The 23,505-nt window shown below is 44.8% G+C and overlaps 1 protein-coding gene across 3 annotated transcripts in view; it reads left to right on the forward strand.

Annotated features, from left to right (window-relative positions):
- AKNA (AT-hook transcription factor) overlaps positions 1 to 23,505 on the forward strand; it is a 32,523-nt gene that overhangs the window by 6,530 nt on the left and 2,488 nt on the right. Inside the window, exons 2-22 of one of the 3 annotated variants that reach the window (XM_089534907.1) lie at positions 1,628 to 1,724; positions 4,374 to 4,905; positions 6,168 to 7,363; positions 7,588 to 7,662; positions 10,005 to 10,161; positions 10,563 to 10,717; positions 12,511 to 12,570; positions 13,142 to 13,269; positions 13,436 to 13,655; positions 14,155 to 14,309; positions 14,933 to 15,121; positions 16,530 to 16,809; positions 17,102 to 17,208; positions 17,786 to 18,021; positions 19,009 to 19,174; positions 20,839 to 21,009; positions 21,135 to 21,247; positions 21,473 to 21,586; positions 22,021 to 22,161; positions 22,756 to 22,875; positions 23,323 to 23,500. In XM_089534907.1, coding sequence (XP_089391033.1) covers positions 4,572 to 4,905; positions 6,168 to 7,363; positions 7,588 to 7,662; positions 10,005 to 10,161; positions 10,563 to 10,717; positions 12,511 to 12,570; positions 13,142 to 13,269; positions 13,436 to 13,655; positions 14,155 to 14,309; positions 14,933 to 15,121; positions 16,530 to 16,809; positions 17,102 to 17,208; positions 17,786 to 18,021; positions 19,009 to 19,174; positions 20,839 to 21,009; positions 21,135 to 21,247; positions 21,473 to 21,586; positions 22,021 to 22,161; positions 22,756 to 22,875; positions 23,323 to 23,500 — 4,295 coding nt within the window. In that variant the 5' untranslated portion in view covers positions 1,628 to 1,724; positions 4,374 to 4,571. Of the gene's footprint in view, positions 1 to 1,493; positions 1,554 to 1,627; positions 1,725 to 4,373; positions 4,906 to 6,167; positions 7,364 to 7,587; positions 7,663 to 10,004; positions 10,162 to 10,562; positions 10,718 to 12,510; positions 12,571 to 13,141; positions 13,270 to 13,435; positions 13,656 to 14,154; positions 14,310 to 14,932; positions 15,122 to 16,529; positions 16,810 to 17,101; positions 17,209 to 17,785; positions 18,022 to 19,008; positions 19,175 to 20,838; positions 21,010 to 21,134; positions 21,248 to 21,472; positions 21,587 to 22,020; positions 22,162 to 22,755; positions 22,876 to 23,322; positions 23,501 to 23,505 lie in introns of those variants that run through there. The other 2 variants (XM_089534909.1, XM_089534908.1) reach the window with 2 other exon arrangements.

Raw genomic sequence — 23,505 nt, forward strand, 5'->3', positions numbered from 1 at the left:
TCCAATTTGCAAAGGAAGAGCAATCCACATTCTCGATGGCACCTTAAAGGGTTGCCAAAAATAGATATGTCTCCCGCTTTATTGGGAGAGAGAGGTGGTGTTTTTGAACTGGGCCTTATTTGCGAATTCATGCTCCATCACATGTTGTTGTTCATTTTTTGCTATGGAACTGACCACTGGCAGCAACTGGAGGAGCTGTAAACAGAAAGCAAAAGATCAGCTGATCCTCCCACAGAAACACCAAGGAATGGGAGGAGAGAGTCCTGTAGAAAGTAAAATTTGAAAAACCTCTCCTTGGCACGGAGATGGATTTTCTGGAATGCCGATTTAACTTAACCCAGCTGCGGGACAAGGGTGCAGAGAAACCCACTACATGCATTGGGAAGACAGAAGAAAGGTGGTGTGTCTGCATGAAAGTTGACTGCGACGAAGAGGATATTTGAGGGAAAGGGACCTCTCTTTTGAATTATCCAGTTTTATAAATACACTTTTGCTTGCCATCCATGTTTAGTGATTTGTCAGGAAGAGTCCGTTAATCCTCAGCCATCCTGTTCTTTCAGCAGCGTTTAAAGTGTCCTGGTTTCTCTCTTTCCTCCTCCCTCCTTGGTCCTCAGCTTACTTCAGTTGCAGCAAAATGAGGTCAAAATGCAAAATAGTTTGCACTGAATTAATTCAACAGTTAATTATTAATTAACAGGGAGCAGAATCCTGCCCTTCCCAGTGGACTCAGGCAAAAGCAAGATGCTGCTGCTTCTCCTGGAATGTGCGCTTTTCCTCCCCAATATCTTTTGCCATCTTGTCCACACATTAATGTTGCTTGGCCAGACATGTCCCATGTTTCACCTACGAAATGTTGGAGGATGTGCCTTTAAAGCAACGGTTGCTTGGAAGCCTCAGTTTGCCACAGTCATAGTGAGCCAAATGCACCATCCATGCACTCTCCTCGCCCCTTTCTTGCAGCAGCACAATGACTCCACAGCACAACGGTGACTAGAACTAGAGATGGCTGCTGTTACATTTTCAACTCCAGTTCCCAGAATCCACTCTCCATGCTACCCAGGGGGGATTCTGGGAGCTGGAGTCTAATAATGAAATGTTTCCAAGCTGGAGCTTAGAGCCGTTATCTCCCAAGTCCTGCACTCCAGCCATTGCAGGTTGGAATGGGTGGCGTGCATGAACCAATTTGCACATGCACAAAGACTCAAAGCCACAAGGATTCCTTTGGTCTGTCTGGATGTTTTTTTTTCCCCCTTTAAAAAAAGAGGAAAACTCCCCAGTTCTGCTTATAAGAGATGAAGATCAAGTGGAGTTGGGCCAGAGACAGAGCGTTCTGCCTGCGCTTTCCTTGGCTTCTGACAGCAGAGCCTGGCTAGCAGCCAAAGATAGTGAGAGATGGTGGACCGGAAGCCAGTTTCTTAAGAGTTAGCGGAAAAGTGAGCTGTCGCGACGACAACTGATTTCAAGGGCTCTGTGGTCCCAGAGTCAAGGAAAGAGTGAGGGCTGCAACAGAATTTTAAGCACGTAATTTTGCCGTCTGGATTGGAGAGGCCCTGGTAAGTTTTTTTTGCTCAGCCAAAAATCTTGGGCATCTAATCCACTGTCCCAATCTTTTCCCCACTTTGCTTAGGTGGTGTGTGCTGTTTCTCCAAGGAGCTCCTAGACTTAGTTCCCCACCCATCTAACCTCATTGCTTCTGTTTTTGGGCTTCACAACAACCCTATGAGGTAGGTTAGGCAGAGAGTTGGCAAATACTGGGACCCCCCTGGGCTTTTTGTACCTAAAGAGGATGAGATTTGTACCTGGATCCCTGTCTGCTTAGTTCAGTGCTCTAACCATTTGGCTTTTAATGCACTGTCCCAATCTTTCGGAGGTACAGTTGTCCCTTCGTATCTGTGGATTTTTTTTTCTATGGGTTCAAGTATCCACAGCTTGAAACTATTTAAAAATATGTATACATTCCAAAAAGCAAAGCTTGATTTTGTCATTTTATATAAGGGACATCAGTTTACTAGGCCATTGCATTTAATGGGACTTGGGCATCCATGGATTTTAGTATCCACCAGTAGAACCAAATTCCAGTGGCTACAAAGGGCCCACTATATATCCCTTTTTTCCTAAGGGGCTCCAAGAGGCATACTTGGTTCCCTCATTCCTCCAGCCCCACTCCTTTTGTAATGGTTTTCACAACAACCCTATGAGGTAGGTTAGGCAGAGAGACAGAGAAAGAGACTTCCTCACTTAGTTCTTTGCCTCCAACCCCACTTGTTCTCCATTCAGTCTTCACAACAATCCTATAAGGTAGGTCAGGCAAAAAGAGAGAGAGAGAGATACTGAGATCAAAATAGGCTTTTTGTAGCGAAGGGTGAGATTTGAACCTAGGTCTCTGTGGTCTTAGCTCAGTGCTCTAACTACTATGCCATGCTGCTTCTATTCCTAATGCTCCTCCCCACGTGTTGCTGAAGGCAAGTGTGCTTAGCTGTCAGAGTTCCCCTTTCTATTGTGTTGATATAACTGGGGTTTTGCTGCAATGTTTTTTGGAGCAGGGTTGCTAAGGAAGGAGTAGGAGGGGAAAGATGGTGCAAGAGGTCTGTAAGAGTTATTTGGTACATTGAGGAGGGTGACAAACAACCGCTTCCTCCTTCCGCTGAATTGTGGTGCACTTCAGTTTCCAGATACTTCAGTTTCTAAAAGTTTCCCCTTCAGTGGCCAAATACCAAAAACACTGCACAAGATTACTTTGCATTTACAACAGTATATTACCGTGCTTTGTGGACATGTGGTTGTCCACAAAGCATCTAATCTGTCACATAAGAAGCACCCTTTTACTGATGCATTTGCTTTATAATTAGTGGTGTCTCCTTGCTGGAATAAATAGTCTCTTCTGATACTGGAGCTGATGAAGAGAAAATGTAGTGCTTTTCTCGGCTGCTCCCTTTGTCCGAAGTGAATGCCATCGACCGAAGCAGGGATTTCTGTGCGTCTCCAGCTGCATGTGATGTAATGTGGAAATTGGTCCCAGTCACCAGAGACACAAGTCTCTGATTGTGGCTGACTTAGGTCTGAATGCATCAATTTGTGGGATTTGGATCCTCAGAGCAATGTTCCTCACCTCACATTTTATCGTAACAAAAAAGTGGTGAGGTAGGGTAAACTGAAACTGGTTGATTGACCTAGATTAGTGGTTCCCAAACTTTGGTACTCCAAATGTTTTGGATTTCACCTCCCAGAAGTCCCGACTGTTGGCCAAGCTGGGAGTCGAAGTCCAAAAACCTGGAGGACCAAAGTTTGGGAACCACTGTCCTAGACCTTACATGTCCCAGAAGCCCTAACCATCTTAGGCAATAGTCAGGAATCAAAAAATGCTGGAGGTCCAAAGTTTGGAAGCCACTGTCCTAGGTGCATCCATGTCAGAGACATGACCCAGTGTACCACCTTTTTCTGGCTCTGTCGGACTACAACTCCCATAGCCTACAGCTGACAGACAACAGAAGCTGTACTCTAACTATGTCCCTAGAATGACAGAGATGGAAGGAACTACAATGGCTAACTAGTCTATCCACTTGCCCTGCAGGGATCCATGGCTAAGGTGCTCTTGAAAGGTGGGCCTCCAAGCTCTCTTTAAAGGAGAAGGACATCCCCCCCACCCTGCAAAGCAGTCTATTCCACGATTGCACAGTTCTTACCATAAGGAACGTCTACCTAAGGGTTAGGTGGAATCTCCTTTCTTTTAGGTAGGAGTGGCTGCAGTAGTTGGCTTTTGCCTCGGTCTCCAGGGAAGATAAAATTCTGCCTCTTTTTCCTCCTGCTGAGTTAACTGAATGCAAACTATTTTTGCATTTTGAACCCTGCTTGCAGCAGTTGAAATACGCTGAGCAAAAAGGGGCTAAGAAGGAGGAGAGAGAAACCGGCACGTTTTAAAAGCAGCTGAAAAAAGTAGGATGACAGAGGATTAGCCAGGACTTTTCCTTACCAGTTAAAGACATTTGGAGGCTGCATCTGCACTGTGGAAATAATGCTGTTTGATGCTGCTTTAATTACCATGGCTCAGTGCTAGAGAATCCTGGGATTTTTAGTTCTGTGAGATACTGAGCCTTCTCTGTCAGAGAGCTCTGGTGCCACAAACAAATGACAGATCCCGTAGCATGGAGCCATGACAGTTAAAGTGGTATCAAACTGCATCAGTCCTATGGTTGCTGTACCTAGTGAAGCAGGTCCATTGTGAAGTGTGTTCCTGAACACTTCCTCTTGTTGGAGAAATGTCCCTTTAGAAGAAAAGGCGAGGATGCAATGTTCTCTCCTGTGAGCCTCCCAAGCCAACTTTTCTGCACTGCCATTAAATGTCTCCATCTTTGTGGTCTTTTTTCTCTTCTCAGCCTCGGGCCACGATGTGTTAGAAGCACCGAATAAAGCCTTGATGTGACCTACTTTCCTCGGGCCTCCAACCCCATCCCCCCAACTCTTTGCAGGCACCAGGATGAAGCGACACAAGTGAGCTTCCTCCTTTTAAAAAACCAACTCGGCGTTGGCGAGTTATTCCGCTACGCCACATTGCATCAGTCTTCTTATCTGGAATGGCCAACACGCCAAGCAATGGTTGGCAGCATCATCCCCAAGAGGAGGAGGAGGAGGAGGAAGAAGAAGGAGAGGAGGAAGATGAGGAAGATGAATTTCACGGGGGCTCAGCTCCAAATGGAGGCCCCAACATGAGAGAAAGCAGGCTGGTGGGACACATAGATCGGTGGAACATCTCTTCCTCCTCCCAAGAAATCCTAGAGGATGTCCAGCTCCTACAGGAACTAAATGACTACCAAGATCTTTTGGAAGAAAATGGAGAGGATTATGATTTTGGTGAGCTTCCAGAGTTTGGTCACTTGGGGAAGGCCAATCCAGAGAGTCCCCAAGCGGGTGAGTAATTCAGGAGTTATAGGGAGTGTCAATTTCATTCAAATGCATGGGAACTACAACATGAAGGAATAAATGGGATTTGTGCAACATCACCTCCTAGGAAGATCCTAGGGCTTACCATTTGGGAAGACAAGAAAAAAAGCATAGGATTTGATAATGATGTTGTCCAGTGTATCCTTTCCTGATTTCACCCAGATATCTGAATGAATTTAGGTCAGGGAAGGGTCTGGTTTTATTTCCAAGAACATTTTTGTTACCTGCAGAAGTGCCCTGTCCAGCCTTTGGAGCATCATCTGCTCTTACCGTATCTTCAATGGGCAAAGGAGCTGTTTAAAGAAGAGATGGTTATGTATTGAAATGAAGTCTTGCTCAAAGGTCTGGAAGGTTTTGCCTAGAACAGGCAGTCTGTTTGCAGGCTGGCAAGGTTTTGGATAGAATAGAAACCCTAGTTTGTGGACTGACAAAGATTTGCACAGAACAGGAACTCTGCAAACTCTGGTTTGCAGACTTTGGCCATCTCTCTCTACCAATCCTCACCAGACATACTTTGGATGATGGTGGAAGTGGAAGTTCTTCCTTCAATATCCTAAATTATGGGTAGACTCATATATGGAAATATGGTCTTCTAGATATCTTGCCATATTATTGTGCAAAAGGGTCCCAGGTTGTATTTCTGAAAGAGATCCACCCTACACACATACACACAACCTAATACTACAAAACCTGGGCCTGTGAGGAAAGGATTTGAAAACATTTTTTTAATTACTATCAAGTCATGTGATCTCAAATGGGATTACTTCCTCTAGCTCTATGTTAGGCTGCTTGGAACCAAATATATTTCAATGCCTTTAAGCTGCTTTGAGCTAAGTGAGGGGGTTTGGCATCTCCCAGAGCCCTTTCTTCCAATATCTTCCTGTTAAAAGAGCAGATCACACACTCAGAAGCACAATTCTTCTTTAAAACAAGGTGTACATCCACTATGCACCTTGTTTTGATTCCTAGAGAGAACATATTAATCAAATCTGTAATAATCAAATCCGAAAAAGTCAAAGCCACAAATGTGAAAGGCTGGCTGTACACAGCCATTAAAGGTTCAGGAGCCCTCTCCAGTTTACACGCTGGCAATCCTAGTGAGATACATATGAAAAGTAACCTTTGTACCCTCTAAAATTGCCCAATCCTGAACAATTTCATATATGAAAGAGTATATATTAATGTTAGTAAGGAGGATATGACGATGCCCTTGGTTTTCTTCCCTGCAGAATACCTAGAGAGTGATGAGATCTTAGAAGACCTAAGCCCACTTTCCTACTGGCGTCCAAAGACGGACCAACGGTTGGACTTTCCAGAGGACAATCGGGAACAAGACAGCTCCGAGGGACAAGCAAAGCCAGGAGGGGCATGGGATGTTGCCAGCGAAGGAGAGGCCTACGCTGAACTTTCGTTTGAGGGCCAGTATGGCTCAGAGTTCAGCACCAGTCCCGAAGCACTGAGAGATCCTATGGCTTTATATAAACACAGAAAATCCTACAGCTTTACCTCAGACGGTGGCGAGGAGGAGTTATCAGAGAACTCCAACCTCAGTCCGTCTCCCTCGGGGCCACCTCCGGAGCACAGCCGCTTAAAAATAGATGTCTTGGAGATGCAGGGACTGGAGATGGAGGAGTTTCCCCATGAAACGAAGCTCTCCTCCCCATTGGAAAGAAGTCATGCACGCAGTTCTCCAATGGGTTCCATGCCTTGGAGTCGTAGCCCATTGGGCCATCCATTAATGGAACACCTTCAGAACTCTGCCAGCATTGATGCTGAGATGTTCCCAGAATCCTCCTGGATGGAGAATGTGGCTCAGCCAGTGGAAACTGTTCTCAAGATGGCCACAGCCCAAATGGGGCAGCGTAGGCCTTCAACTCAACGTGAAGGACTTTTGGATTCAAGGGAGGCCACAGAAACGCCTCCTGCTCTTAGGCGGCTGAGTTACCGGCAACCAGAAAGAGCACAGAAGCTAAAAGTAGATATCCCTCATGGGCTTCCATCCAAATTCCGCAGGCAGTCACAGTCCTTGAGCCCTCAGGGAAGAGCCTCCCAAAGAAAAGATGGAGGAACTGGGTCAAGTCAACCCGACCAAGCAAGTCAACCTGCCCTCGTAACAGGTGACCCTTTGCCGTATGGTCGAGGGAAGCTCAACTATCCACTACCGGACTTGTCCAAAGTGGAGCCTCGGGTCAGATTCCCCAAAGACTCCCAAAGTTACCATCCACCCCGAGGGAAGACCATCCCTGCCAGGTCCAAGGATCCCGGCAAGCCAGTGATCTTCAAGTCTCCTGCTGAGATTGTGCGCGAGGTGTTGATGAGCAGTGGGGAGGGTTCTCCCCAGAAATATGCGGCCCCCACCGTCTCTGTGATTCCCGAGGAACTGAAATCCCCACGGCAAGCTACTGAGCTGGTGCATCAGCTTCAGGTAATGTCTTCAGCACAGAACTCAGGAGTAACGGCTTCCTGTGACAGTTGCTGATGACATTACATTCCCTCCCCAGCAACATAGGGATGCAACAACACCATAACACAACTCATAGGGATGCAACATCATAACAAAGGGATCTTGTAACACATTTGAGACTAACAAAAACATTGTAGCTTAACTTTCCTAGACCTGGTTTACTCTTTTATTTTCTTTCTTTGTAGGAGGATTACCACAAACTGCTGACAAAGTATGCCGAAGCTGAGAATACTATTGATCGGCTGAGACTGGGTACTAAGGTAGGAAGTGCCTTTGGCCAGTTGTATTTCCTGTTTTCTGTTGTGTGATTTTTTCCCCCCGGCCCATTGCTGCTGCTGTTGTGGTGTGCCTTCAAGTCATTCCCAACGTATGGAAACCTTAATGGGGTTTTCTTGGCAAGATTCTTCACAGGGGGATTGCCATTGCCATCCTCTGAGGCTGAGAGAGTGCGACTTGCTCAAACACTGGTCTCCAGGGTTGTAGTTGAATATTCAAACCACTATGCCACACTAGCTCTCTTCCCCAATGTATTGTAGGCAAATGTATTGTAGGCAAATGCAGTGTGCTATTTTCTCAAGATGGAGAGCTCTTGGGATGCATCCACACTGCAGAAATAATCAGATTTGGACCCACTTTAACTGCTATGGCTTGATGCTATGGAATTCTAGGCTTTCTAGTTTAGTGAGACATTTAGCCTCCTCTGTCAGAGAGCTTTGGTGCCACAATAAACTACAGTTCTCAGGATTTCATAGCATGGAGTCACGACAGTTAAAGTGGTGTCAAACTGGATTATTACTGCAGTGCAGATGCAGCCTTGGGTGCACATACTCAGCCACTATCATAGCTTTTCATGTAGCTCAACATGTGGAAAGCCACCTCCTAACAACGAACATTTGTCCACCCCTGTAGAAGCTGAACTTCTGGAGAAGCTGAAGGACTTGAGTTCCCATCTCTCTCCTGCTGGAAGGTTCTCTGAGCCAACCTGGGGACACTCTTAGGTTTTGAGAATGTCTTTTCAAGACAGACATGAAACCATTCATTTCTGTCCCCACACAAAGTTTAAGAAACTGAAAAAGCTTGGGTTGCAGGTCCCTGCTTGTTGCAATGAGTCAGGAGGCCTCCTCTTGAACTGGAAATGAAGAGGGAACAGAGAATATGCCAAAATCATGTTACTTGCAGAGTTGCAACAAGTTCTGCCTCTTCCCCTCCCCATCCTTCCTGTATCTTCTAAAACCACAAAAGGAACGGAAATGAGAACAAATATCTTAAGAACCTAAGAAGATAATCCTGATTCTCTAGCCACTTCTTCTGCCTAAAATCACTCAAGTATCCCACCTGCGGAGCATGCAAACAACAATCCACCTTTCTCCCCAGCATTTGGGGATGGAGGATAGTCAGCCTTTGACTGTGGTTGTGTTTTTTTAAACCAGAGTTAGGAAGGAACAAATAGTCTGCTTGCCTTAATGCCCTTGGACACCACTTTACCTTCCATGGCTCCAATCCTTTACCAGTTTAATTCTACTGAATGTGGAGCAAGTGTAGCCATTGGATTCTAATTGGAGGTGTTTAGACGGAGCTTAGAACGGATTTCCAGGTTTGTGGTTCACTAAGGGGTGGAGAGAAAGAGAGTGCACAGATGGCTGGGATTACTGAAATCCAGCTTTCCTCCTCCTCCTCGGCTGAAAATAAGTGAGTGAAAATGGACAAAGGAGGAGAGGAGAGAAGGAGGTTATTTCTGCTACTGAGGCTGTTTATGAATGGAGTTAGGGATGGGCCTAAACACAACCATTCTGGGCTACTTAGTTCGCTGCAAAAATCAAAAGCTGCTTCATTTGTTGTTGTTATTTGCCATCAAGTCATCTTCAGCTTTGTTGTACTTGTGTGCTTCCAAGTTATTTCTGACTTATGGTGACCCTACAGGGTTATCATGGGGTTTTCTTAGCAAGATTTGTTCAGAGGAGGATTGCCATTGCCTTCCCCTGGGGTTGAGAGTATGTGACTTGCCCAAGATCACCTATTATTATCCTATTCTATCCTATCCTATCCTATTCTATTCTATTCTATTCTATTCTATTCTATTCTATCCTGCCTTTCTCCTAATAATTACTCAAGGCCTAGCGGGTTTCCATGGCAAAATTCAGTTTAGGGCAACCCTATGAATGAAAGACCTCCAAGATCTCATCAATAGCCCTCCAATGTTCCACATAGGAAAACTGGGACATGTGTGGTCAAACAACATCAGTATGTGGTCAAGATGGCAAAGGTTATCACTGAGGTAGAACACACAAATTATAATACATCACAGCAGTTTGCTTTTGCCTGAACCTACTGGAAAGAACAGGACTGTATCCCCTTTTTGCCTCTCTCTCTCTCTCATGTTGAGTTAATGAATTGTGAGCTGTTTGCCCCCTTTGCGTTGCAGCACTTAAGTTGATTGCTTGCAGCAGTTGACTGTAGCTGAGGACAAAGGAGGAAGAGGAGAGAGAAAGCAGGACACTTTAAAAGTAGCTTGAAAAGTGGGACAGCAGAGGACTAAGCAAGACTGTCCTTACCAAATCAGGACAGTTGGATGAGTCCCCTTTGCATTCTTTCTGCCTTTCAGGTGCGCTTGTATGCTGACCCTCCAAAACCCAGCCATGGGGTCCAGATGGGGATGGTATCTCAGCCTTCCAAAATTATGACCTTCAGCATCCCTCAGGTCAGAGCAGCTGAGGTCACAGGGAGATCTAGTCCAGTACCAGAATCTGCTCAGAGCAAAGGTAAGTCTCAAGATACCTGTGCAACCTCTTCCTTCTTTCTTCCAGCCTAAAGAGACAACACTCTTTCTAGGAAAGAAGCTTGATTTCGCCATTGTATATAAGGCACAACCATTTTACTTCCCATGGTATATAATATGACATGAGCATCCACAGATTTTGGTACCCACAGGGGGTCCTGGAACTAAACCTCAGCGGATGCCAAGGACCCACTGTAGTTAGGTGAGGCACTAGAGCTCTCCAGCTGGGAATCTAAATATTCATCCATAAACTGCAAATCTCAGAATTTCCTACGATGGAACCATATCAGTTAAGAGTGGAAGCACAATGCTATAACTGCGCAGTGTGGAAGGGACCCTTGGCAATCCCAGTACAACAAGCATTTCTTTTTTGTCTCTTTGCAGGGTTTTCTGGACAAAGAATGGCTTCCTCTTCCCTTCCAAACTCTGCAGACACTGACATTCCCAAAGTGGATGGTTTCACCTCCCCAGGAACAGGTTTCACAGGAGATCATCTGACCCAGCTGTTGGCTTCCCAGGCGAAAAAAATTTGGGATCAGGTACAACAACAGCAACCTTTGCTAGGCTCTCTGCAGAACCTAATACACTCTTTCAATGCCTGAAGGGAATTCAACTGGTTTATCCCTCTCCCGATCACATCTGTTTGCTCCTTGATCTCAATGCAGCATTTGTTGGATTGAATCAAGGCTGCATTTCTTGGGTCGAATCAGAAAGTAGGAAGCCATCCCCAGCGGCTTCCAAACCCAGCAGCTCCGGTTTCTGGTACACTTTCCCATTAGTCCATCTAATGAGACTTTTGCTTGATCATGTAAATAAAGTGATAAGTGCATCGGTTGACAAGCTGGAACTAATAAGCTGAAGAGGAAGTGAGTGCAAATAAACCACGTTTGAGAGGATTGTTAAATAGAGCCAGACCAAATTTAAAAAGGGAAGAGGAAAGGTCTGTGTAGTTAACTTGAATTAAAAACTTAATTTGAATGAAACAGATGGGAATGGGGCTGCATCCACATTGCAGAAATGATCCACGTTGACATGACTTTAACCACCATGGCTCAATGCTATGGCATTGTAGTCTTGTCAGACCTTTAGCGTTCTCTCTCAGAGAGCTCTGGGCTCCTGACAAACTACAAATCCCAGGATTCCATAGCATGGAGACATGGCAGTTAATGTGGATGATTTCTACAGTGCATAAAGTAACTTCTCTGTCGCGGGAGCCTAAGAAATGCTCATAAACTGCAGTTAATAATTGGAATCTCTCTTAAATTTAACAGTCCGGTTTGGGATATTGGCATGAAACTGGTGCAGAGAAAGAAATTCATGCACACAAAAACATACATGATTGAATCAATTGGCATTTTCTGTTGGCTCACGCAGGGAGAGTGAAGGATGGAAATTGCCGTTCTCATTTTGGCATCGTTTTGTCGTACATGTTCAGCCATTAATTGACCATGGAACTCAATTAGCGCTAATGTTTCAATTAGCACTGTTGCCTCAATCCGTACAAGGAGAAAAGGAGGAGATGTTGTTGAGGAAATCCCAGTATCGCTGGAAAATCTGCTACGTGTCACTGGCTGCTATTTTTTTCATACCATTTGTCTGTGACCATTGGCCTTGTTTATTTAATTTGCTTATTTCAAAACATAGTAATTAAAAGAATAACAACACGATGAAGCGCATTTGGTCCTGCCCTTTGAACAACTTTTCAACACAGCCTAGAGAAATTTGCAAATCGTAGTGCAACAAAGCCAAATGAAAGCAATGAAAAGATGTGTGTGTGTTGTGTGCTTTGAAGTCATTTCCAACATATGGCAACCCAAAGGTGAGCCTATAATGGCCTTATGCTGTATAATGCCATTGCCTTCCCCTGAGGCTGAGAGTATTTGTCTTGCCCAAGGTCACCAGTGGGTTTCATGGGAATTGAACCCTGGTTTCCAGAGCTGTATTCCAGGTATGACACAGTGTGGCATAGTGGTTTGAATACTAGGCTCTGGAGACTGGTGGTTTCGATTTCCAACTTGGCCATGAAACCCACTGGGTGACTATGGGCAAGTCACACTCTCTCAGCCTCAGGCAAGGCAATGGCAAACCTTCCTTGAACACATCTTGCCAAGAAAACCCTGTGATAGCTTCGCCTTAGGGTCGCCATAAGTCAGAAATGATTTGATGGCACACAACAACAACACCGACATGGGGCATGATGGACACTTTCACCATGTTTGGAGCCTTCCATGGCTATAACAACAGGAACTGAGTGGGGGAACCATGCAAGCTGATCTAAAAACGATATAAATAGGTATGCTATTAATAAAACATTCTGCATGTTTGTATTTAGGTGGAGTCCCTGGAGGAGTTAATTTGGACTGGGAGGCTGACACCTGAAGACCAACAAAAGGTACCACAATTTGTTTCTACTTCACTGAATTGTCGTCTTCTCTGATTCCCACATCATGCCATTAATACTACTGCATCCTCCTCTTCCCCAGCTGCATCTACACTGCAGAATTAATGCAGTTTGACACGCTTTAACTGCCATTTCTGAATGTTATGGAACTTTAGGATGTGTAGTTTTATGCCATATTTAGCCTTCTCTGTCAGAGAGCTCTGGTGCCACCACAAACGACAAACTCCAGTATCCTATAGCATTGAGCCATATCAGTTAAAGCAGTGTCAAACTGCATTATTTCTGCAGTGCAGATGAAGTCTCTGTGTTAGAATGATAAGCTCTGTGCAACAGTGGTTAATACATAAATGCATAATACTTAAAGACCTCACCAGAGGCTGGCCTAGAAATCTCCAGGCCTGGAATGATCCTGCATGGGCAACCTTAGTAAGAAACAGTACCTTGCTGCAGCATTGCTAGAATCCACTTTTGAGGCTTAAAGATGCAGCCAGAAATGGCATAGCTGGACCAGATGAGCATTCCAAATGGTCTACCTCTTTTCTAATTTTGCTGTCCGTCGTAGGGCTTTGCAAGGCTAAACGAAGCTCAGGGTGCACTGGAACAGGCTTACTTGCAGGCTCGAGATGAACACCGACTTCTGCAGAAACAGCAAGAACCTGCAGGGGCTCTAGGAGATTTTGACCCCGATCGGTATGTATATGTTGCATGGATCATTCAAGCTAGCAGCCATTTTGACGTAAAGGCTAATAAACTATATCAGGAGTAGGAATCCTATGGCCTGTTCAACATGGTTTTCTCCATGTCACAGAGCTGTTCCAATCTCCATGTCTCTCTGGTTTCTTGACATGTTTTCCAGTGTAGTGGAAGGAGAGATATTCCATCTGGAGATGCGCTTGGAAGAGCTGAAGGAGAGACTTGAAGAAGCTGTATCCAACCAGTTACTTGCCCAGAACAGGCCAGAGGAAACCATATCATCATCTTCCCATTTCCCAGTACAGAGTCCTGAAGCACAAATGGGTTCTCCAACGCCATCTCTTCAAGCCCCAACCCCTGCCATCCGGACGCCATACCCTCAGGTCAAATGCAATGCCATTTTCCTTTTGCACTAGAAGCAGTTTGTTTTTGTGCTACAATTGCCAGTCCAGGGCTATTATAGGAGTTATAGTCCAGGCAAAAAGTAATTTGCCCAGTCTCTTATTTTGCATCCTTTAATGAGGGAGGGATGGAAAGGGCAAAACTATAGAAGTACACAGCTGTCAGGGAGATTAGAGATGGTCCAGTCCAGCTCTTTGTACCTCGGAACAACTATCTAACCTCCAAAAGACCATCTAACTTCTGTTTGGCCATCCCCAAGACTGTCCAAAGTATCCTCTTATCATTAAGTAAAGGAATCAGTTTGATGTAATTCTTTGAGTGTTGGGCTAGAAAGCATATTTGGGCTATTCCGTAGGAGAAATTCTTGGGGTCAACTAAGCCTCTTTTGAAGGAGAGGTTTATTTATTTTTACTGGGCATTAGAAGGGCACCACTGTTGATGCCAGCAAGATCTCCAAGACCTTTTCTGGTTGCTCTTCAGGCCTCTGATTTGGAAAACAGTCGCTACAAAGTCCAGGTGGATGTGGAAGGAAGCTCCATCAGTGATGAGATGATAGAGGAAGGAGAAGGTCTTCCAGAGCCCCTCCGCCACATGCAGCTCCAAGTGGAGAAGGACTTTGACCACCTCTTGGGACAGTAAGTGAACAGGCTTGTCTGTATTTGGAATAATATATGCAATGCTGCAAGCCATACAGTGCTCTTGTCATGCCTTGTTTGTTTCAATCTGGGGTGGTGAGTATTCTGTGGTGTGGAGTAGGGCCGCCTTTGCTGTTGATTAAAGAGCAATTAAAACGTGGCCCAGAAAATAATAATATCTGTGCAGAAATGTTGTTTTGTGCACAGAAAAAGCTCTTTCCTGAGCAGAAAGTGCTGTTTTCTGTGCACAACAATCACATGCAAATTTTGCATGGAATAAACCCTCAATAGCAATATTTTCTGCACGGGAAATAGGATTTTTTTGTGTGTGCAGAGCATACCATTTCTGCACCAAAATATTATTTTATGTGTAGAAAATGCTGCTTCCTGTGCAGAATTGTTTAAAAACAATTTGCTCAAAACAATCATGTGCAAATTATGCGCAGATAATATCTCAAACTACGAAGATTGTCATCAGCCTAGGATGCTCCTCATTGGGGTTTCCCGATGCTCAAAAAATGGAGGTTTTTGTTTGGCTCTGTTTACTATTTTTCTTTCCATCCCTACCATGGGGTCATGCAACAGCACAGGCTGATCTGCTCAACCTTTGCCTTTGCCTCCAGCTATAGCAGCTTCAAGTCATTGCCGGAGGCCCTGAGCTTGGAACGACTGCACTCTGAAGAGCATCCCTTCTCACCAGAGGAAACAGATGGTGCAACTGCGACCGAAAACCCTGGAACAAATGAGGACTCCCTCCAGACAGTGCCTAAAGATAAGAAGGCCACCCGCGTCTCATCTTCTGCCTCCACAAAGTGAGTCCTACAGGAGAAGAGACTGTGAGCCACAATTTGGGATGCCCAAAGCATTGTGTCCTCCAGCCAGTCAGTCCCTACCTTTTCTTGCCTCGGTGTGTTCTATTCTGAAAATGGTGCAGGAATTAATTAATTTATCAATTCTAAGTATGGTAGCAGCTTACTTACTTATGCTTATTATATTATGTTGTTGTTGTGTGTCCTGTTTCCAACTTATTGCAACCCTAAGTCAAACCTATCATGCGGTTTTCTTGGCAAGATTTGTTCAGAGGAGGTTTGCCGCTGCCATCCTCTGAGGCTGAGAAAGAGTGACTCGCGCAAAGTCACTCAATGGGTTTCATGGCCGAGGGCTGACTTTATATTCTGACTTGACACTCTTAGCCACCCCGCTGTGCCACACAGGCTCACAAAAGTTGCTTGGCGCTGTTCCTTGGCAGCAATTGTGCCGTGGGCATGTGGGGATGTGACTAAAATTAGAAACAGGGCTTTCCTTTTTTTTTGAAGCTTTTCTTGCCCTCTCTCACTCTTTCTCTCTGTCATCCCAGGCTGCCAAACAAGAGAGTCTTTGCATCTGCTCTCTTTTCTTTTCCCCGAATTGGACAAAGGGTCTCTTTCGATGGCTGTTTTGCTTACCCTGCTGGGGAAGCTGAGCTGGCTGGAAAGATGTTTTGGGAGGAACAGTGTGGGTTGGAGAGGGGTGGGATGGAAAGCAACAAGGATAGGGAGGGGGAGAGAGAAGAATTTGACAGGAAGGAAGTGAAAACTCAGCCTGGAATCTCAAGACGCGGGAGCGAGCGAGAGAGAAAACACAGAATAGCCAAAGTACATTTTCTTTTCTTCTGCTTCTTCTTTTCACTGCCCACCAGATGCCCGAGACTCACTGGGTTTTCTTTTCCATGACTGACACAGGCTCCTAAATCTCCCCTCTCTTTCCTCTATAAAATGTAGCATCTGTTTTATGACTATGAAGGGGTTGGGGGAAACTGCGTTGCCATTTCAGCCTCTGACAATGGGCCTCTGGTTTTGCTAAGGCGGGTAAGAAAGAAGAGCGGCTGTACGTTTGCCGTGTTTTCTGAGCCTCTTGGATAGGATTTGATAGACGTCTGAAAATCCAGCATTTCAGAGAAGGGAAACGCAACCTGTACCTCACTGATTTGTGGATTCTTGGAATGCATCTGATTCATGGATGGTACAAAACCCTTGCCAAGAAAATTGGTAGACTGTGAAACCGAGAAATCATGACAAAAATGGTGTTAATGAGGAGGAGACAACATTGAGGATACATGATTCCTAGATTCATGGACAGAATCTGGTCCAAAACTCCAGTCAGTAGCAACAGGTAGACTGTGAAACCAAGGAATAATATTGATACCAACAATGATTATGTTCCCTTTACCGTTTCTAATAGGGAGGCCCAACAGAGGAAACCTCTCCATCTGCTTCCAAGAAAACCCCAAAGGCCACCTTACCAGGTCAGAGATGTGCCCTCTGCTCAGGCGGTGAACTTGGCAACTCAGGAGGAGTCATCTGAGAAGGATAGGACCTCGGGTTCACTCCGTAAGGTGTCCTCCAGGGAAAAGGAGGAGAAGCTCTCCCCTCACAGCAGCATGGTCAGTGTTGCGGACAGCAGCATTTCCAAACACATTTCCCAGAAGCCCTTCCGGAAGACCAATATGGCGTTGTCGGAGGTAAGAGTCCCTGTATCACTTACGAATGAATCCACCACCCTGTATGGCGATCTGTTCCACGGTTGAACTGTTCTTCCTAATGTTCAGGTGCAATCTCTTTTTTTGTTATTTGAATCCATTGGTTCACATTCTAGTTTCTGGAGCAACAGAAAACAAGTCAAATATTCAAGTGGTGATGTGAAATCCAAGTCACAAATGATGTGTGTGAATTGAGCCCAATGGCTGCTGCAGTTTTCTCTTGATTCTTCATCTTGCCAGCAGTCCTTAGCTCTGTCTCTTTCTTCTGCTGCAGGATCTCCGCATTCTGTCTCCAGAGACCGACAGTGGATTTGTGGGGTCTGAAGCCAGCAGAGTGTCCCCCTTGGCACAGATGCCAAAGCACCACTCATCCCAGTTGAGGTATGATGCTTCTCTTCCCTTTATCTGTCCTGTCTCTCATTCTCTCTTCTCTCCGTGGGAAATCCAGCAAGGAGATGCGAAATCTGTTGTGGCCGAGCTCAAAATGGACCAGGAGGCTGCCTGCTATCCACCTCTGTTCCACTTAAGTTGAATTAGAATAAGTGATCTCACATACCCTCCAACTGCTCCCTTTGGACTGATTAATCCTCTGCCATCCCACTTTTTTAGCTGATTTTAAAATGTCCCGGTTTCTTTCTCCTCCTCCCACATTCCCTTTTTGCCATTCAGCTCACTTCAATTAGGGCAAACTGAGTTGAAAGTGGAAACGTAGCTAACTCAAGAGGGGAAGAAGGGCTTGAATCTTGCCCTTCCCAGCAAGCTCAGGCAAAAGCAAATAGGTGCAGCTTTTCCTTGTACTCTTCCACATTGGTAACTTTTACCATCTTGACCGCACTCTGATGATGTTTGGCCATACATGTCTTGGGGAGGTACAATGATCAGAGGAAAGTGGGACTGAATAGCTGGACAGAATGATTAAGAAGCATTCCACCATGCCAATAATCTGTCTTGTATTCAGATCCCATGGTATGATGGGAGAATCAGTCCCTACCAATGGAGCCCACCACCCAGCTCCTCAGAAGAAGGGAGCCATTGTGATGGAACCACAAGGGGCAGATGTATCACCCAGGAACCGGCCATCGGAGAGTGGGCTCCAGAGACGAAGCCTGTCCAAAAGAGTCCCACACCGGATCCGCTCTCCTCGACAGCAGACAAACAACATTGCCAGTGAGATGGAGCCTGGCACTGAGAGCTGTGAGTTTTTTACCCTTTAATAGTACAACAAGTATACATTTGCTAGAATTCAAAGGTATAGTCATGTTAGTCTGGAAAGTCATCCAAAGAAGTAGACTCAAGTCTATAGAAGCTCATGTTATCAACCTCTCTCTCTTAGTCTCAAAGATTCTACAAGATCTTTTTGCATAGTGATATGCATTTGTTATAAATAACAAGAAACTCCTTACTCTCCACCAGTCCGTGGTGTAGTGAAAGCAGTGCTCACAGGGTTGGGAAGTCATGATTTTCTGATCAGCAGGAACAATGGTGGCATCTAGCACCCATTTCAACCACAATCTCAGAAGCATAAGTAGCTGGCTTCTACTGAGTCAGAATATTGGTCTATCTAGCTAAGCATTCTCAGCTCTAACTGGAAATAATGGGTTCCATTTCAGGGTTTCAGGTGGGAGCTTTTCCTAGACCTATTTGGGCACTTCCCCCCACCTCACACAGACACACACAAAAAAAATAAAGACTGCAACTCTCCCCTTAAAAAAACAAACACTTCCAACTTACTGTAGAAGATTAAAATTTAGTCCCAGATCATATATCAGGGCTGTATGTCATAAATTTCCACATTGAGGGTTATGTGTCGATTGTACTATACAACCCTTGTGTTGAGTGGTGATGCTGTACCACTCAGTGCACTGTCCAATGTGCCTTTGCATGCACAATGGCATCCCGTGCACAACTTTGCTGCTGCAACCTGGAATGGAAGGCGGACATTCTGCAGTGGACTTTGAACTGAAATCCTTTTGTTACTCCTTGAGTCGAGAAAGCCCATTGAATCCAAGAGACTGGTCTACATGTTGAGCCACCATTCAACAATTGGTTGAATGGGTCTATTCTCATGAGGACTAACCAACAGGATGCTAGTCAACACATCTTACACAGGGAACTTACACAGGTGTCAGATGCTAACTGAATTGTGGCCTCAGTGTGTGTCCCTGTGTCCCTTTTCACCAGCTCACAACAACTCAGAAGCTGAGGCCGAATTGCCCAGTAGACACGGCACTTACAATCTCCTTCCGGATGAACCAAAACGCTCTTGTTCTCCCAGTTCCTCCGCTATGTCGCTTTCCCCATCTCGGATGCACTCCTACAGTCTTCTGAACTCCCGCATGGAACGAGAGTAAGTACGCCTTGGCAGAGAGGTGCAAGGAAGATGGGTAGTGATTTGGTGGGCAGAGGGAGGACCTTGTCTTTGGGGGACAAGAGGATGTACACACTCTTCCACAGATGTAGCTGTATTAGTATGTTGTAACAATGTTGGCTTCAATTCCGGGCTATACCCATTGAATTGGTGGGATTTACCTATGCGTTGACTCACCATATGGGTGTTCTCTACTTGGGTCTTCTCTACTTGGGACTAAACAAGTCATTCAAGACAAGGAAGCAGATCTGGACTGGGCTCTCTCTGGTAACTATTGCATAGCCTCCCAAAACCACTGAATAAGGAGGTACTAGATGCCTCCTTACCCAATGCTGAAATAAGTAGTTACCCTAAATTGCACTAGCATAAACACCAACATAGGGCAAAACCATTGCATAAATAGGAATCAATAGTTACTCTCAGGTGCACTAGCATAAACAAAAGTTTCTGGCCTATGTTGTTTCTAACATATTACTATCCTTCTAGTAATCTAACATATTACTATCCTTTATGCCTTGATGTCCTGTTTCCTTCACTTTTCTGTTTCTGAAATGAAAGTGTGTGTGTGTTTCAAAAATACATGATTCTGCAAGAGCTAGGTAACTCCAGAAAGAAGCATTTAACTATTCCACTCCTAAACTTTAGTACAGCCCTGAAGCTGTAGGAAGCCTATAGTTCGGTTGACTTATCTACGAGTATCTAAGGGTTAACTCCTCCAGTGAAGGCATTTTGCCTGCAGCTGGTTGTAATTTACAGTTTAATAGGTACAGACTATAAATAAAGAGGCCCAACCAAGAATGGTGAGAGTCATTAGGGAATAGTCAACCCCTTAATCTGCTTGCTTTGGTCTTGCCAAGGAGTTGTTCCCCCCCCCCCCCCCCGCTCAAGAATCCCACTTTGCTTTCCTGGTTCATGACATATTTTGGTCCTAATTACCAAATGTTTTTCATTACTAGTGTTTCCAAAATGTCATGTGGGAACGTTCAAGAAAGCAAAGCAAAACAGTGAATATGACTGTATTGTATTAGGATCTGCAGCCCTAGTAATCTTGGCTGTCTATCACAAGAACGCCCAACTGCTAATCCTTACATCTGCATTTGGAAGTGTAGGGATCATGTGTGTTGGAAATAGCTGGGAAGTTGTGTAGGACTTGGAATGGTTTCGATGAAGCTTTGGAGGTTTGTTTCACTCCTCAGATGTACAGTGGCAGAATCAGATTGTGCAAAATCAATGTCCAAAGGACCAAAATAACATCTTTTGCAAGACATGATTGCATAAAATGATTTTTTAAAAACCATAAGAGAATGTATTTGTTTTGTTGGTTTCCATAAAACATGTAGATGTAAGATTACAAGTGCTTGTAATTTTGAAATGACAGTGGTTTGTAGTCATCTCCTGATCTGACCCTGCCAAACTTGATAGAAATGTCAGTCACCCATATACCCTAAGTAGCGGATGCAGAATACTGGCCAATATCATGTAGATTTACAATCGTGTAAATTTATGTGTAGAATTATTATTGTTATTATTAGTTTTCTTGATGCAGAATGTGTATTGCCTGAATATAGAGTAGAATAATCCTGCCCTCCTCTTGTAGAAGGCTCCTTTTAATCAATCCTGTCTTGACTTGTTCCTGATATTAGCCAGGCTATCGCAGCTTTGCAGGATGAAGTTTCACAGCTGCGGCAAAGTCTGGATGAGACCCTCCATGGACCTTTTGGTTACCCAAAGCACTCCTCCTCTCCACGTGCCTCTAAACTCCCGATGCCACCCCAGAACAGTGCCAGCTTCTTCACAAGTGCCGATCCCATGCGGTAAGTCATGACCAGCTTCATCTTTGGATGATGTTGCACCCAAGTTTGCTGTCGGTGGTGTAGACCAAGATGATGTATCATGCAAAAAATTATTCTTTATGTCCCACCGCTATCTCAACCTATAGCAAAACCTCGGGGAAAAGAGCAGTTGAATCTGAGGATATGCCTTCTCCGATCAAATCAGAAGAGCGGATGAGAAGATCATCACTCGGCCGAGGTGGGACTCAGGAAGACCTCAGTAAGTAGCAGATATTAGGTTGGCATAACCTATGCAGGCATAACTAGGGGCTGCATCTCTGTGTGTAATTCTTTTTGGATGTTGTGAAAAGTGGAAACTGGATTGGTTTCTCAAGGTGAAAATTAGAGGGGTCTTCTGTACCTTTAATAGTTGTGTAGAAGAGGGAACTTCAGTCACACACATACCAGTCTGAAGATCTTGTGTTGTCCCTTCTCTTATTTCCAGCCCCAACAGGGTCAGATTACTCTACGCCAAAGTCCCAGAAAGGAAGACAGAAAGAAGTCTCCCCTTCTAGGATGGAAAACCCAAAGCAGTCCACCCTACGAGGACCTTATACAGGTTTGTGCAGAGCTCTCCCTCTCACTTTCATTGGCATGGATCTTACAGGTAGTCCTAACTTTAGTAAATACAGTATACTGAATTACAGGATATATACAACTTTTGAAGCACCATTCCACAGTTGATTCAATGGGTCTACTCCAGTTGGGATTGCCTATAGGATTCAGGGCAGTGCCTTGCTCTATATTCCACTTGCACTTCCTTCCCATCCCATAACATCTGGAAGGCTGTAGGTTTTCCACCCCACCATTGCAGTTGAGTGTATTTTATTTGTGCTATTTCCTCCTCCTTCAAGTTGCATCAGGAACCCAGTAGACCTATTGTTGGATGGTGAATCAACACTTATACAGATCTCTTTGATTCCATGGGTCTACTCTAGTTTGGGCTAATAGTAGGATTCAAGGCATTGGGTTTCTTTGTGGTTGATTTTGTAGGGACACCATATGCTTTTCCAAACCAAGCATCCCGAGAACCACGGATCGTCAAAGGCACATCCCTCTGTTCCCATTGCCAAGGAGCCAAGACACACCTTGGAGAAGCACTCACAAGTGCCCCAAGCACCAATGAGACTGAAGGTACCAATTCCACTGGCGCTGTCTGCTCAATAGTTTTCAGAGAGTGCCTTGTATTTGTTGGTGCATAGAAACTCTTAGATTCTTCCCAAAGATATGAAAAACCACTGGTAATTGTGTAGTAGCCTTCACCAACCTGCGTGTGTTGGGCTACAACTTCCATTGGGGGTTACAGTCCTACGTAGGTGGAGGGAGGCAGGCAAAGGAAGGCTCATCCTTTACAGTCCAGACCAGCGAGTAGTAGAAAATTCCTAATATGCAGCTGACCCACCTATATTTTCTTATTGATGGCACTGATCTAAGTTTTTTGTGGTCAGTGATTTCAGAAATCTGTACAATAACTCTATATATATTGCAAGTGGTATTATGGGAGGAGATGCTGAGGCTAAGGGAGAATAGCTTGAAAAGAGCTAAATGACTGATAGTTCTGCTTTCTAATCTTGGCAGATTTCTGGGCACGTTTTCTCAGAGATCACTGTGCTTTGGTGGAGGGACTGTGACTTTCATATAAGCTGCTTCCAGCTTCCTCTTTGCTCACGGTTTAAATGAGCTCCATGCCCAAAGTGAGACTCAAATGATCTTGCCTTTTTGTTTTAGGATCTGATTCCCAGAAGGATTCATTTGGAACTTCTCGGCATACCACTCAAAAGAAGACAGAAGCACCGACATGCCTTTTCTGCAAAGATACCGGGAAGCGCAAAACAAAGGTTGTGCATGGTGAGAGAGAACATGCATCCATATATATATATACAGTGGTACCCCGGGATACGAATGCGCCGCCTTACGAAATTTCCGGGTTACGAAAAAAATATATTTAAAAAAACTGTTCCGCGTTACGAAAGTTTTTTCGGGTTACGAAAAAACTTTTGGTGCTTTTCGGCGCTATTTCGCACCAAATCGCGGCTTTTCCCCATTAGCGCCTATGGGTTTTTCGGCTTACGAAGCCTTTCGGGTTACGAAAGCGGCAGCGGAACGGATCATTTTCGTAACCCGGGGTACCACTGTATATATATATATATATATATATATATATATATATGCACATAGATATACCCAGGTAGTACATGTGACTGCACATGCATACAGGCTGTACACCAAATGACCATGTGTCTTGACAAGGCAAATTGACATCTTGTTTTCTCTTCTTCTTTTTTTCCTTCTCAGGACAAAACCACACCAGAGAGGACATCCATACGCAAGACTCTGGTGGGCAACAGAAAAGTCACCATCACCATCCATCACAACGGCCTGGCCTCTGGTACACTGCGGTCCCACCACAAGTTCCCACCATTGGCTACATCCCTACAATTCCGTTGGCACCTTATCCTCTGTCATCTATAATGTAAG

Source organism: Sceloporus occidentalis, unplaced genomic scaffold, assembly GCF_023333645.1.
Source record: "Sceloporus occidentalis isolate IW3139 unplaced genomic scaffold, rSceOcc1.0.p SCAF_8, whole genome shotgun sequence".
Classification (NCBI taxonomy): Eukaryota; Metazoa; Chordata; class Lepidosauria; order Squamata; family Phrynosomatidae; genus Sceloporus; species Sceloporus occidentalis.